This window comes from Dermacentor albipictus, chromosome 5, assembly GCF_038994185.2.
Source record: "Dermacentor albipictus isolate Rhodes 1998 colony chromosome 5, USDA_Dalb.pri_finalv2, whole genome shotgun sequence".
NCBI classification, from domain to species: domain Eukaryota; kingdom Metazoa; phylum Arthropoda; class Arachnida; order Ixodida; family Ixodidae; genus Dermacentor; species Dermacentor albipictus.
Window position 1 is genome coordinate 129253123 of NC_091825.1, and position 14946 is coordinate 129268068.

Below are 14946 nucleotides of genomic sequence, written 5' to 3' on the forward strand. Positions count from 1 at the left end.
GTCACGTCGCGTGCGGTTTTTGTCTGTGGCGGCTGGCTGTAAAGGGAGAGATTGCGAAAAAAAAAAGAGCACTGTGATGACACCTACGTTGAGCTACTGAGGCTAACGTCCCTTTAAAGACCAAGCCGCTGTCTTCTAGCTACCCCATCCATTGATCCCAGACTCCTTGTCGTCATCTAACTCCTTCAAGATTACTCGACGCACTGCTGCTACGCTACTCAAGTCATTCTTTCAACTCACGTCTTTTTTGTTACTCGCGCACTGACCGGCTCTTCTAAAGCCACAAAAGCGTGCCTCCAAGGCCACCCCTGAAGGCTCCCTAACTTCTCGCTCCCCCAACATCCTCTTATGTCCTTGTTCTTCTTTTATTGTTTTTTTTCATCATGCTTTCTTTATCTTTCTCCCCGCCTTCCCACTCTCCCGCTCTTGTTCCCTCGTTTTAGAAACCACGCTTAGAGACGTCAGGCGACAGCGCTCATTTTTTTTTTGCAATCTCTTTCTTTACAACTAGCCGCCACCAACAACCGCACGTGAAGTCACTCTACTGACCCGTTAAAATTAGCCTGCCGAGGATGAGGAGGTGGCCTTTGACGAAGATAGGTCCTCATATCTAAACGTTGGCCGTCCATTCTGGGTCAACACAACAGGCTCAAATAACTTTTGGCGGATGAATTGATAACACCGTCAGAATACAAATTTTTTAATCTAAGCAGCAATACTGCCGGGAGCTCTTACATCCCTCCAAACATTAATAAATGTCCATCCACTGAACATCTACACCGCTAATACCCCAGGGTGCCCGATAGTAACAATAACACCCCGTTCCTTAACAACACCACGTTCCTTAACTACTTCCTTGGCGACTTTCCCAAAACACACACACACACACACACACACACACACACACACACACACACACACACACACACACACACACACACACACACACACACACACACACACACACACACACACGCACACGCACACGCACACGCACACGCACACACACACACACACAATGGGACGCTAAAACAACGCTGTGTAGGAAACTTGTTGACAAACAACAGTACCTAGAATATACAAGCCACCATCCCAGACATTGCACACAAGGCATCTTTAAAGGCCAAGCCACACGACTACGCCGCATTTGCTTTGAAAACCAAGACTACATACATGGACTCGAGCACTTTAAAGAAACCCTATCGAACAGCAAACCCCATACAGTGCCCTTCAAAAAGCCTACACCAATGCAACTAAACTTTATTGAGCTGAGGTCCTCAAGCCCCACCCTAGGATCACAAGAACAACAATGCCTCTTCTTACTTCTAAATTCTCAAACGCACTCCCAAACGTGAAAAACATCCTCAGTAAATACTACCCAATTCTCACCAGCAACCAGAAACTTAGTAAGCTCTTTCCCGACCCACCCAGAGCAACCTACGGACGCAACATCCGTTTTAAGGATATACTTGTGCATGCCAAACTGATGACAAAGACGAAGTTAGCATCCGGTCCCTGTGGCCGCCCAAAGTGCTCTACGTGCAAACATATTCAATCTACTACTACAGTAAAAAGTTCAGCGTTGAATTACTCCCATAAGGTAACTTCGAGTTTCAACTGTACATCAAGCAACGTAATCTACTGTCTAGAATGTGCCGCTTGTAGAAAACAATACATAGCTGAGACTGGACAACAAATTCATACAAGTCTCAACGGTCGTCGCACAGATACAAAATACAATTTGTCTAAAGCAGTATCCAGCCATTTGAATGAACATGGTCACATAGCAATGCACTATATACCACAAACAAATTTTCGTTCACCTTGTGAGAGGAAGTATTCGGAATCATATATCTCATGCACAAGTTTAAATGCCTACACCGGAAGGGAATTAATTTGGCACGTGGCAACTTAGAATCGCTAACCGCTGCAACACAAACCCGAAATTCTCATAACATCAACCAAGGCGCAAAACACATTATGCCACCAGCTAACCTTAATTCTTAACCTCCCCTATTCCTTCATTTCCAATTTTCCCTTCCTCTCCTCTACCACTTAATTTAATATACTCTTCCACGTTTTTACGCACATATCAAGTGTGCGACCCCTTTTCCCTTATACACCTGCCCCCTCCCACTTTTACTCATGTCACCCTCCTATTGTTATTCCGGTGTTGGTCCCCCCTCCCTTCCTTTTTGTCTTCTTTATTTTTGTATTTCTTGAAACACCCTCACCAACACATTCCAAGTCACAGACGCCAGGATACCTTTTTCGGCGCCTCAAGCACACAGGGTGTCGCCACTTCGGTACACCGCCTTGACCACGCCTACATTGAGCTACTGAGGCTAACGTCCTTTGAAAGACCAAGCCGCTGCCTTCCAGCTACCCCATCCATTGCTCCCTACACACTTTGTCGCCATTTTAACTCCTTCAAGATTACCCGACGCATTGCTCATACGCTACTCAAGTCATTCTTTAACTCGTGTCTTTTTTGTTACTGGTGCACTGATCGGCTGACCGGCTCGTTTACAGTCACAAAAGCATGCCGCCAACGACACCTCTGAAGGCTCCCTAACCTCTCGCTCCTGCTCTTTCTCCTACTCTTTCTCCGTCTCTCTTTCTTTTTCTGCCCGCCTTCCCGCTCTTGTCCCCTCGTCTTAGAAACCACGTTTAGAGACGTCAGGTGACAGCGCTCATTTTTTTCGCAGTCTTTCCCTTTACAGCCAGCCGCCATCGTCAACAACCGCATGTGACGTCACTCTACTCACCCGTTGAAACTAACCTGCCTAGGATGACGAGGCCGCCTTTGACGAAGATAGGTCCTCCTATCGAAACGTTGGCCAGCCTTTCTGAGGCATCTTATCCCTGATTATAACCTTTGGACCGCAGTAGCTAGTTTTGCGATTAGAATGTGCCTAAGTGAGCAGCCATGTTGGTACTTGCGTTCCCGCCGCTCTTTCTTGTGACGCCGCAGGAGGCGGACCTAGCCGCGTCCGTGATCAACCCGACGAGTGAGAAGCGAGATGTGGCCGTCGAATCGGAGACCATCCTGCCCATCGAGCTCATGATTCTCGCCGGTCGCCTTTCCAAGCACCAGAGCAACATATTCGGAATCATCCAGGTGCTCACGTGGGAGGTGCGTTCCAAAGTGTGCCAGTTGAGCGGCTGTTTTGTGCCTTCATTATCGTGTGCCTAGGTTTTTTTTTTGTTGAGCTGCAATCAAAGAAAGTGGCACCTTGTTGTCATTCCCTTCTGTGTTTATGCAGACACGTTGACTGATTCGCTGATTGGTAACATCGTAGATGTGCGTGTGTACACCAGTACGCGAGAGCCTGTCGCGGTAAGCATGAGCGCATGCTTGCATTACGGCAATTAGAGTAGAATTAAAAGCTTGTATTTAAAGTGTCGTTTTTGAGCACGTGAGCAAATTAGGAAGAAAGTGACCATGAGAGTGAACTTGTTGGAAAGCACAAGGACAAGTCCACGATTAAACATATTACGATTTCCTCGACACGAACTTCTGAGGAATCCCTATAGGAGCGGTGTTCAACAAAGCTGAACTCAGCATATGTACTGACTGGAGCGGTGAATAAATATAGATATGAAGCCTGCCATTTTGGCAGCACCTAGCTGGTATTGTTACGAAAGCACATGTTCTGTCACCCTTAATTACAGCTAAAGACGGAACACGAGAAATCCCATGTATGGATGTGGCCGCACGAGCTAAATCATAGTCACACCAACTGTGCATTGCCATATACGTATATGTGCGATTCTAAGGCCAGCCTAAGTGTTTTTCCATATTCGCCTCACGTATGTGACAGGACGAACGCATAAACGCTGATACCGTGTCACTAAGAAAACACCTCTGCTGAATATCTTAATGCGTGACGATCTTGGTACATTTATGAAGCTTGTAAGCAGACATTGTAATGAAAATAAAGGAGAGTAGTCCCAGAGCCAACGACCAGGCAGCTGCATCGCAAATTCCAGCGTGCTCTCACTTAACGCAGACTGCTTAGACAAACGATCGCGACGTTACACCTTTAAGTAAAAGCTTTTCTCGGCGTGACATGGAACTAACATAAAACGTTACACAACTAGCGGTCATGACATCTATAATGTTGAGGTCGGGACATCTATACATAATAGATGTTCGGAGCGGTTGCCTCAGAGTTGCAAGAGTAGCATGCAGCAGTTGGCATGCTGTGCGCATTTCCGAATGAAGGACTTCTTCGATGGCACACGCGTTTCCAGGTGTGGCTCCTATTCGCCTGCAGCATGGTGGTTTCGGCGCTTCTGTGGTCATTCAGCGACTGGGTCCACTGGGGCGTGGGAGTTGCGTCACCACGCCTCTCCACGTTTGTGCAAGCTTTCAGGAGTCACTTCTGGTCTTTCGTCGAAAACAGCTGCCTCGAAGGTAAGACGATCCAAGAATCTTTCCTATGCCGCGAAGTCGTCCTTGAGAGAAAGACACATCGAGCACATTATACGACCTGTGGAGAGGGCGGGAAAGAATGAATTGCGACACAACGGGCTTTGCTCGGAACATCCATCGTAATTACACTACATTGCTCGCAGAGATGCCGCCCTCGACGACGGCCTTATAGCGACCGGTAACGCAACGCTGAGAACGGATGCCAAGAATTTCCGGACCTAAAGCGACCCGAAAGCCCGTTTCTGTACACGTGCCTGTTGCCAGGGCAGCGATATACATCGCGGTGGCTAGGCGGCGATGGCGTTCTGCTTCTGAACACGACACCGCAGGTTCGACTCCCGGCCGCGGCGGCTGCATTTAGGGTGGCGTCGCATTTCGGTGGTGTCGAAACGGCCAATTTATCTAGGTATAGGCGCACGTTTGGGGAACTGCAGGTAGTCACGTTCACTTGGGGGCCCTTTCTAATACGACGGCGTATTAGAGGACTTCCCCGTACGTGCGTCTGCCTTTCCATTAAGGCAGGTCGTCAGGCGACACCCCCCAGACATCTCATTCTTTGGAAAGGCGACGATCGGTTATTTTTCGTGTTTCTACAGCAGTAAGTGCGGTCCCCCTTTCAACTCTCTAGATGGGTCTTGGAGCTCCGCGAGACACTACACTCTAAAAGAACAGTTTGCACCATTCGGGTGCAAACGATCTTGCCCCGAAACAAGAGCCGTCATCTTTCTTTCTCGCCCGTTATTTCTGTGTCACGAAGGGCATGCGCGTTATTAGCGTGACATAGCATTTTCGATAGGAAAGTAGCAAGGGCAGAGTTTTCAAGTAAAAAATAAAAACGCAAGACAGCTGATTTTTCTTGGGGCGCATAAGATACTCCACAAAGGGTCTAAACTTTTTCGTTTAGAGCGTACTGTAATGTTTTTCGTAAGTCTAGCAATCAACTCGGTCAACATTCGATTGTGTGCACACTTTATGATCGCGTGTAGCCTCCAAGTATACGCCCAAGAGGCTCTCGGCGCGCGTGGTGGTGGGCAGCTTCTGGCTCCTGGTGATCGTGGTGACCACCGTGGTGGCCGGCCAGATGAAGGCCATGATGATGGTCCGGGAGGAGGCTGACCGAATCGACAGCATGCGCCACCTGGCGTCTAGGCCAGCTATGAAGCCTTACACCGTCGCCGGCAGCGCGGGGGTGTCCTCCGTGCGTGTGAGTACAAAACATGCTATTCAAATAAATAAAGTATAAAAAAGCTTGCCACTTTGCAAGATTACATAGTCGTTCTATAATGCTATATAGACGTTCTTTCCAGAAGAAGGGTGAGTGCGGAAACACACGTAATTCAATAAGATTTTTCAGAAGTCGCTCTCTTTGCTGCAATTCACAAATGTTGAGATAGCCCTATCACGCATCACATGCCTTCTGCTACTCCCGGAGGTGTGCGTGTGTGTAGACACACACACGCACGCACGCACACGCGCGCTTACGCTCAAGCTGAGAGATAAGCACAAGCCTGCACCCTGGCCAGCAAAGAACCGTTGGCTTCGTTCCCCTTTAACTACGCTTTCTGGTGTCTTTCGTGCAGGATTCGAAGGACCCCGACTACCAGACGGTGTGGCGTATGATGCAGACGCACAAGACGGACCTGCCCACTTCGGTGGTACTCTCGGACCAAACTTTGCTCGAAGTGGTGGCAGGCAAGGCGGTGCTCATCCTGAGTCGTGCCAGCGTCGCCGCCAGGGCCACGGCGGCGTGCGCCAGCTTCGAGCGCGGGGAGTTCTATCTGGCCCGGGAGCCCATGTTCAAGTTCAACTCGGTCTTCTACCTCAACAAAAGGCTGTCCCCCGCGCGTAGGCAAGCCATCAATAACAGGTCAGCGCTTCCACGAAGCACTATAGTGCAGGATAGTGAACACACGCGATCTGCCAACAGGTTGTGAGGAAGTAGAACTTAGTTTGCTTACACGGCGATACAGGAAAGGGCGGACGACAGTAGCGTACGTACGCCCTTTGCCCTGTTACCGGTATTCGATGTGCATCAAGCAGATCTCCAGGCTGTGTTTTTGGCTGTCCCCTTTTTCATTTGCAATTAGTTTTTCGTAATGTGGGGCTGATAAATGTGTTTTACTATGACGAACTTCAATGCCTAACCGGCGCTGTCGGAAACGTTTCACGCTGTCATCATCTTTGTGACTTTTAAACTTCGCAAAGCCGAACGCTGATTATAGATGAACTGTGATGAAGCGGCTCACGAGCCTTGCCTGCCATAAACTTGTAGCGCTTTTCGGAAAATTTAGATCAAACGTCCTGCAGCTTCTCCAGTGTTTTGGCTGTTCTTGCTGCTTTACCATTTGTGTCCGAGTTTGGCGCCTCACTTGCGAACGGGTCTCTTGCGTCAGTTGTACGCGTTGCTTTCCCTTTAAGATATCCCTCCACTTACACTTATCTTGCTTTTTCTTCTTATCCTTATTCAAAGCCAATGCTTCTTTGACATCTTAGCGTATATGCCGTTCTGCTTCCCATTGCTAAATGAAAGCGGGTGCGAGGGACGCCAAAAGAGGACAACTTCAACCTGTCTTCAGTGCCATTTAGTGCTCGGCGCCCGTTGGCCGAAACATACGAAAAATGAGCGGGCCGCTTGGGTAGCTTTATCATGGGATATCGTGCGTCGATGCGCGCTTTTCCACGCGATTGCTAGATTGAACTGGGTACTACATCCCACATGCACGATAAGGAGCACGCGCGAATTTTGTGCATCAGGGATGCCAAGCGTCGGGAATGCATTAAGAAAAATGCTTTTACAAAATGTTGCCCCAAGACGTTAGTTTTTGTTGCCCTCCTGGGCAAGTAATGCATCACTGCTATCTTGAGTCCTTTCGTAGCTAGAGCGCATTTGGCTTCTCTTTAGAATCGCGACTGATATATTGACGACATTTTCGGTCTTTAGGATGTAGTCGCTTATCCTTTGTTGTCATCTGGCCCATTCGCCGTTTGTAAAATAAACTTGATTTCTCTCACTGAGTTTGAAGAATCAATTACACGTGCGCATTATTTTTAATGCCCTTTAAACATTTGACACTTCTTTCATTATCCTGGATCGCATCCCACTGGCTATGTTTCAAGGGTGGCACCCATTCTATGACTCGCGGACTATAGGTATACGCCGCTGGTTTCTCATGCACTAAGGAAGCTCTTAGTTGAAGCGCTCCACCTTCTATAAAGGAGATAACGGTTAAACACTTTTTTTTTACCTGCTCTGCTATATACAGCGACATAAGTTTGCAGCGTGTCAATACTTGTTTCGACTGTCGGAATGGTCTTCATACTGATGCTGTCAGAAAAGTTGTACAAGTTCATGTGGGTTACTAGCGAAAAGTTGTACGAATATCCTCTTCTTCTTATTGCTGCTGAACACTGTGCGGTCGCCTGCCGGCAACTGTTACTGGGCCTTCTAACACTTCTATCTTTGGAGAATCTTATGTATGTTACGTAACCTTTCCCGCTTAATTTGGGCAGCCCAACTGCCTGAAATGCTGTTGAGGAAATAATAATAATAAGAAAAAAACGTCGCAGGATATTGTGGCTTCGCGAGTCTGGCCTGGTGGCCAAGTGGTGGCAGGAGTCTTCGGGCAACTGGGAAGGCTGTGGCCAGGTCACCAGCGACGGCCGCCTGACGTTCTCGGACTTCCAGGACCTGCTGCTCTTCTGGCTCGCTATGCTGGGCATCTCCACGGCCGTGTTCCTTTGCGAGTCTCCCTGTGCCACTCCTTGCTCTCGTACTGCTGCCGTCGGTCACTCTTTGCGGAGAATTGTTGGGCCACTCCGAAGATCGGAAGCAGTCGGCGCTTACAGCAGGCGCACTTAGGGCTAGGTGCTTGGGAGGAAAATTTAGCGCAAAGCCACTGCAGTATTTATTTATTTATTTATTTATTTATTTATTTATTTATAGGGTCTTGGAAATGTTTGCGACAGATATTACACGGTAAATATTTTTGAACCTTCTGATTATGGTAACCTAGCGCTATATGGCGGGCAGACACAAACAAAAACACAAATGACGGGCCCTGCTATCAAATGTTTATTAACAGGGCACCCACCGGTATATGTGCTATCTTGTGCGCGTGCGCACCATCGCTTCATCTCGTCACTGCGGGAACATCGTCGACATAAAATTCGTGCGTGTCAAAAAGCGGTATCCATAAAACACTAATCAGAAGAGTGCAGCTACGTGGACGCTTCTTTGACGCATATAAAGGCATTCTTTGCACGTTACCCTTAACGCTATAAACAAATTGTGTACTGTACACGACAGCGATCCCAGAGTATGTCTGCGACGAGATAAGCCGTAGTTGAAAACTGTGTGTCAATTCTGACTAAACAGGTGTGTGATAAGATATGGGATACTTTAGCACGACAGGGATATCTGTTGAAGTTTATTCCTTGAAGTTACCGTGTCGTTTATGCCGCAGCTATCATAATGGTTTTCTGCCGCAAAAAAGTTGCCCTAAAGTAAGGCTTCACATGTCCTCACCAACGATTCGATCTTGCCCTTCAGGGAAAAGTTTCTGGCCACGGAAAATGGGAGCGGCCCGCTTCGTGAAGACTCGCGATCTGCAGGACTTCATTAAAGTTTTACCATACCATACCATACGGAAAATACCAGCACCCTTAAGTGTACAAACGTTTTTACTGTGCCCAGTATGCCACCAGCTTCTCCACAACGTAAAATTAAATGAATGAAGGATGATAACAGCTGAGTGAAGCGAGACATTGCAGCTATTTAGCAGTTCCAAGTAAACGCGGCACTAAAGAAAAAAAAACACATTTCTCATACTCTGATGTATACAATGCAAAAAAGCAGTCTTCTAGTTCTCACAGGAATTTCACGCACGCTTCAGAGTAGTAGTTGCTGCTTGAATGAGATGGCACGCACCCACAAGGAGGGTTTGGGGAGGGGTAAGTCTTGTTATTCACCGAAAAGCTCCTATTGGCAGCTTAGTACCGTAGTTAGTGAATCAGCAAGTGTGTGTATGGAAGCTTTATTGAAAATGAGAGAAAAATAATAAGAGATTGCAGTGGAAAAGCGATATGACCCGATTCATTGCTGAACAGCAAGAGGTAACAATTAGGCAGAACACATTCCTCATGTTGTCTATGTAAGCGAAGCTTTCTTAGTTTTGGAGAACGATGCATTGAAACACAACACATGGTATGTACTACAATTTGCAGGTATTTTTATTTACAGATTACGATGGTGTCCGTGGTTTCAGGTCGTTTCTTTTCTTCTGGTTCCGCAGGTGTCTGGCTCTTCCGAGGCGGGCTTCATTTACAACTCAGAGAAAGGGCCTTTTGCCGTCTCTTTCATATACGTTTGATGACGCCAATTGCTTCATCCTAATTGTTTTGTAGTTAAGAGTACATTTTTTCACTTATTTACGAAGCGAAACAGCTCTTGCTAGTAACGAAAGACCCCGTGCTGTCGACTTCCGGGCATTTGAACCGCTCTTTGCTATGCGCATGCGTCATAAATCGCGTGAGTGAACTAAGTACACATGTAGCGCACACTCTTTAGTAAAACGCCCCAGTCAACCGGAGCTGATTAGAAATACATGCGAGTTAAGGGTATGCAAAAGGATCAGGAATATGAGATCCGAATCGGGCTCTGTATAAGCTGATATGAAACGGACACCAAAGTGCGGGGGTGATGCTAGGAAAGCTTCGTCTTAGAAGGAAACGGTATTGATAATTTTTCAAAAGGAACTAGAGCCCGTAAGCCTCCCTGTAGCAACAATATACTAGAACCAATCTATACTAGCAACTACTATACAGGTTGAAGAGAACCTAAAAAAAAAATGGTACTTTTACGCTATCCAAGTAAAAAAAAAATCTTTGCATAGATGCGATACGCAAATAGGTTCGCTTATTTCTGTGGCGTGAAGCGGTTTTGCGTACTCTTTCAGAGATGAAGGGGAGGTGTACTGTGGTTTTGTGGGCGGAGCTTGTTTGTACTTCTTAGGTCGTCATCGACCATAGCAACCAATGAGGAGCGCCTCATTTGTGTTGCATGTCATGGGAGACAAAGTGTACTCACCTTATCGCTTTCCTCTTGGCGCTTTACATGTCATAACCTGTGAATTTGAAGTCGCAACAGAAGCACTAAGCTAATGCGAATGTGGAAGAGACCTCTGAACAAGACCTTGAGCTAATTGCTTAAGTTGGTTTCTTTTTTATTGCTGCTGTTATTGTTTACCTTCACGATGTACTATACTAGCGACTCCCTTAACACGTTCATAAATGAAAATAGCGATTGCAAACATTTTTCCTTGTATCATTTGAATGCACAAAGCCTCAGAAATAAGATTGCTGAAATTGAGGCTGATCTCGAGCTCATAAAATGTAACTTTGACATAATTGGATTTACAGAAACGTGGTATATATCAAATAGCGATGTTACACAGTTAACAGGTTATGACAACGTCTCTGTATTTAGGAAAGAAAGACGTGGCGGTGGCGTATCTTTGAATATAAAGCAAGACGTTGATTATGGGGTTCTTCCGGAATTCACCGTAGTTTGTGATGACTTTGAGACAGTTGGTGTGACCAATCAGAATACAATTATATTTCTCACGTACCGACCCCCTCACGGATTAGTTAGCACCTTTTTTACTTACGTTGAGTCCTTTCTTGAATATGCTACCTTCACTAAACGACATGTTATTATATTTGGTGACATGAATATTGATTTATTAAGAAGCAATGCTAGCCAGGTGCATCTCCTCGAGTTGATGTTATCATATGGTTGTGAAAATATTGTAGATAAGCCCACACGAATCAGTCAACACTCTGAAACGCTCATAGACTTGTGCTTCACTAATTTACCTTTAAATAAAATAACATCCGGTGTAATTTTGACGAGCTTAAGTTATCACCTTCCTTTTTTTGCCTTCTTTTCCTTGGTGAAAAAAATGGATAGAACTAATTTCCTCCGACGAATAATCAATGAGAATAACATTGCGCAGTTCCATTCATTGATGGCTGACGTAGTCTGGGATGATATATATAGTGAAAGCAACCCGTGTAAGGAATATAACATTTTTTTAGAGAAAGTGCTTCGCCACTATAACAGTGCTTTTCCACTCGTGGCTATAAAAAAGCACAGGAGGATAAGAAAAGAGTGGATTACTCCGGTATTATACAGACGTATAAACAGAAAAAACTGGCTGTTTGCTCGTTTCATAAAAACGACAAATCCGGTTCTTTTCACGGAATTTAAAAAATTTCGTAACAACTTAACTTCAGATCTTAAGAAAGCAAAATCAGCTTACTACGACAACAAATTTTCCACAGTCATGAACAGCCCTAAACTGTTGTGGCAAACAGCTAACAACATCATAAAAGGTGGCAAAGCACGCATTCCGCTGGATTTTTACATCGACGGTAAAAGATTTTCAGGGGTACCACTTGCGAACAAGTTTAACGAACATTTTCTCAATGCAGGTTCACCAAATTGCTCACGCATGAGCCAAGCGTTAACGCCTGTCACTTCATATGTTCCTTCCACTAATAGCAATTCACTGTTTCTGATACCTACATCGGAGGAAGAAGTTGTAGGTGTTGTGAAGGCAATGAAGGATGGGTGCTCGCCAGGAAATGACGATATTATTGCACGCCCCATCAAGGCCGTAGTTCCATTACTTGTGGGTCCTCTAGTATATATTTGTAATCTCATATTAGAGACCGGTACATTCCCTGAAAAAATGAAAGTTGCACGCGTAACCTTAATATTCAAAGGAGGAGGAAAAAATGATCTAAATAATTATAGACGTATTTCTGTTTTGCCGCTCTTTTCTAATATCCCCGAACGCATAATATACAAGAGGTTAAACAAATTTTTAAATGCTCATAATATAATATGTAAACAACAATATGGATTTCAGGCTGGAAAATCAACGGAGACAGCACTGCTATTCATAAAGGACCGTATTTTGGAAAACTTTGAACCAAAACTATATACACTGGGTATTTTTCTTGACTTCCGAAAAGCCTTTGATTCTATTAAACATGAAATTCTTATGGAAAAACTGGGAAAGTATGGTATCAGAGGAATAGCACATGAACTGATAGACAGTTATCTCAAAGGAAGAAAACAATACACTAGTATGAATCAATTTCTGTCAGATATAGGAATAATTAAGTACGGTGTACCGCAAGGATCTATTCTTGGGCCTTTGTTATTTATTTTATACATCAATGACATCGTTAACATCCCCCTGACACCTGATATTATCCTTTACGCGGATGACACTAATGTCTTCTTTTCTGGTTCAAATCTAGCCTCACTTGAACAACATGCAAATCAGTGGCTGAGTCAGCTACAGATCTGGTTAAACAACAATGAACTTGACTTAAATATAAAGAAAACACAATATATTATTTTCCATCCCAAAAATAAGCCCTTGAATCATCACGTCCAACTACAGATCTATAATACCAATCTATTGCTAACAAATTCTTGCCGCTTCCTGGGCGTCTGTTTCAAATATGACTTAACATGGACAGATCACGCGGATCAGGTCCGTTTGAAAGCATCTAGGTCCATCGGTTTGTTGCAACACGTAAAATATCTTTTACCTCTGTGCTTGAGAAAGCAGATTTATTTTTCCGTAGTTTACTCCTACTTTATGTACTGTCAGCTAGTTTGGGGTACATGTAACAAATCAGATTCAGACCGCCTCTCGCTTCAGTTCAGGGCGTTGAAGACGGTATTCCGTTCCGCACCTGTTGTCAAAGAATCCCTGTACGACGCAGTTAAGGTTCTGCCGTACTATCAACTTTACAGCTTCTCATTGGCTGTACTCATTTTTCATTACATTAAACAAGATTTTACATCCTTCCGCACTAAGTACTTAAACAGGAACCTCACCCATAACTTGCGCACTGTATCTATGGTTTGGTCTAAGCCACGCACAAATTATGGTACTCAGATCATAGACAACCAAATAGTTACGCTCTGTAACACTTATCCTTCAATGATCAACTGCATAAATGATTGCCAAACCCTTTCTCAATTTAAAAAAAAAAAATGAAAATGATGCTTTCTTCTCCGGCCTCTTTTTCTTAGAATTGTACCTTTCTTTTATTTTTAGCAAGTGCTATTTGAATGATTCTCTACATCATTGTTTCCGTGAATTAGAATGATGAATTCAATGTATAATACTAAATCATAGCATAATTTGTCATATGTGACACAGTTTTGTATTTCTGAACTTCCACTGATTTCTTTGACTTTGCAATGTAGTAAAATCTGCAGAATGCAGTATTTTGTCGTGCCGACCTGCTGTCATAATGTGATCCCGAGGTGAAGACCCTGTCAGGAGGCACTGTTGCCTCCTTTTGTCGCGCCTCGTGGGCATTCTGTACCATCTATATATGTCCGAATAAACTGAATTGAATTGAATTGAACCTCAGACATCGTCAGTCGGCAGCGATGCCTTCGTCCGGAAAGCATGTCTGTCAAATGAAGTTGTTTATGATTTGTATGTCGTCAGGTGGATCGTCCGCCCGCTTCTTCCTTCTCTTCGTTTCTATTTTCTCTTATATCTAAGCTTATGCTAACTGCAAGCGGTTCGCTCATAACAGAACCGACGTCTCACTATTTCGAGGCGCGGTGAAATCGCTAACATTCAAACGGCTTTCGTACGAAATTTTACGCTCTGCAGGCGTTTATTTGGCGTTTATTTGTAATTTGTCTACTCAAACCATTACTGATTACAAAAAAAAAGGATCCACAAACTAATCTGCGTAATATAAATAACATATCTAAAGCCGCAACTGTGACTACAAAAAAGAGCGCTAAGGGTTTTATGTACTAATGTCGTGAATGGAATATTAACACTACATTTCAGGAAAAAAACTATACTATCATTTTCAGCACTTCGTAACTATACGGTTGCTCCTTGTTGTTAGCAAAATAATAGCCACTAGCTTTCCTATATCTGTTAGTCTCTCCAGCATGCCGTCTCGTAGCACCAGACACGCATCAAACAACAATTTTAATTTTCCTACGTGCTACAATGTATGCAGCGAACGATTATTTGAATTCCGCGGTACCGCGGTTCTTTTCACTTGCAGCCGTCAGACTATTTTAATTATGCTACCAATTATCTGCTGCAGCGATTCGATTATGGACGTATCTTTTTACATCTTTATTATATTTTTATTGATATATATCTTCTTCACTGGTGAGCTGTTTAATGCATTCTTTCACTGGACCGGCCACTAGCCAATGCAGGCTATCGTCCCAGATAGCTTATATTTATTTCTTGCGGTTTATCAATACGATTGATTGATTGATTGATTGATTGATTGATTGATTGATTGATTGATTGATTGATTGATTGATTGATTGATAGATATACGCAAGAGCCCTCGTTTGAGCTTGGAAAGAATTGACCCTGTCTACGTTTACTCAAACATCTTCCAACCGCAGCCGGTCGCAAATGTCGCAGGTGTGA

At 44.5% G+C, this 14946-nt stretch overlaps 1 protein-coding gene across 1 annotated transcript in view; it reads left to right on the forward strand.

The window, feature by feature from the left end:
* LOC135906367 (endothelin-converting enzyme 1-like) overlaps positions 1-13818 on the forward strand; it is a 30277-nt gene extending 16459 nt beyond the window's left edge. Inside the window, exons 5-9 of the mRNA XM_070538889.1 lie at positions 2975-3136; positions 4258-4420; positions 5425-5642; positions 6019-6305; positions 8006-13818. Coding sequence (XP_070394990.1) covers positions 2975-3136; positions 4258-4420; positions 5425-5642; positions 6019-6305; positions 8006-8297 — 1122 coding nt within the window. The 3' untranslated portion in view covers positions 8298-13818. The remainder of the gene's footprint in view (positions 1-2974; positions 3137-4257; positions 4421-5424; positions 5643-6018; positions 6306-8005) is intronic.
* Positions 13819-14946: the final 1128 nt, after the last annotated feature.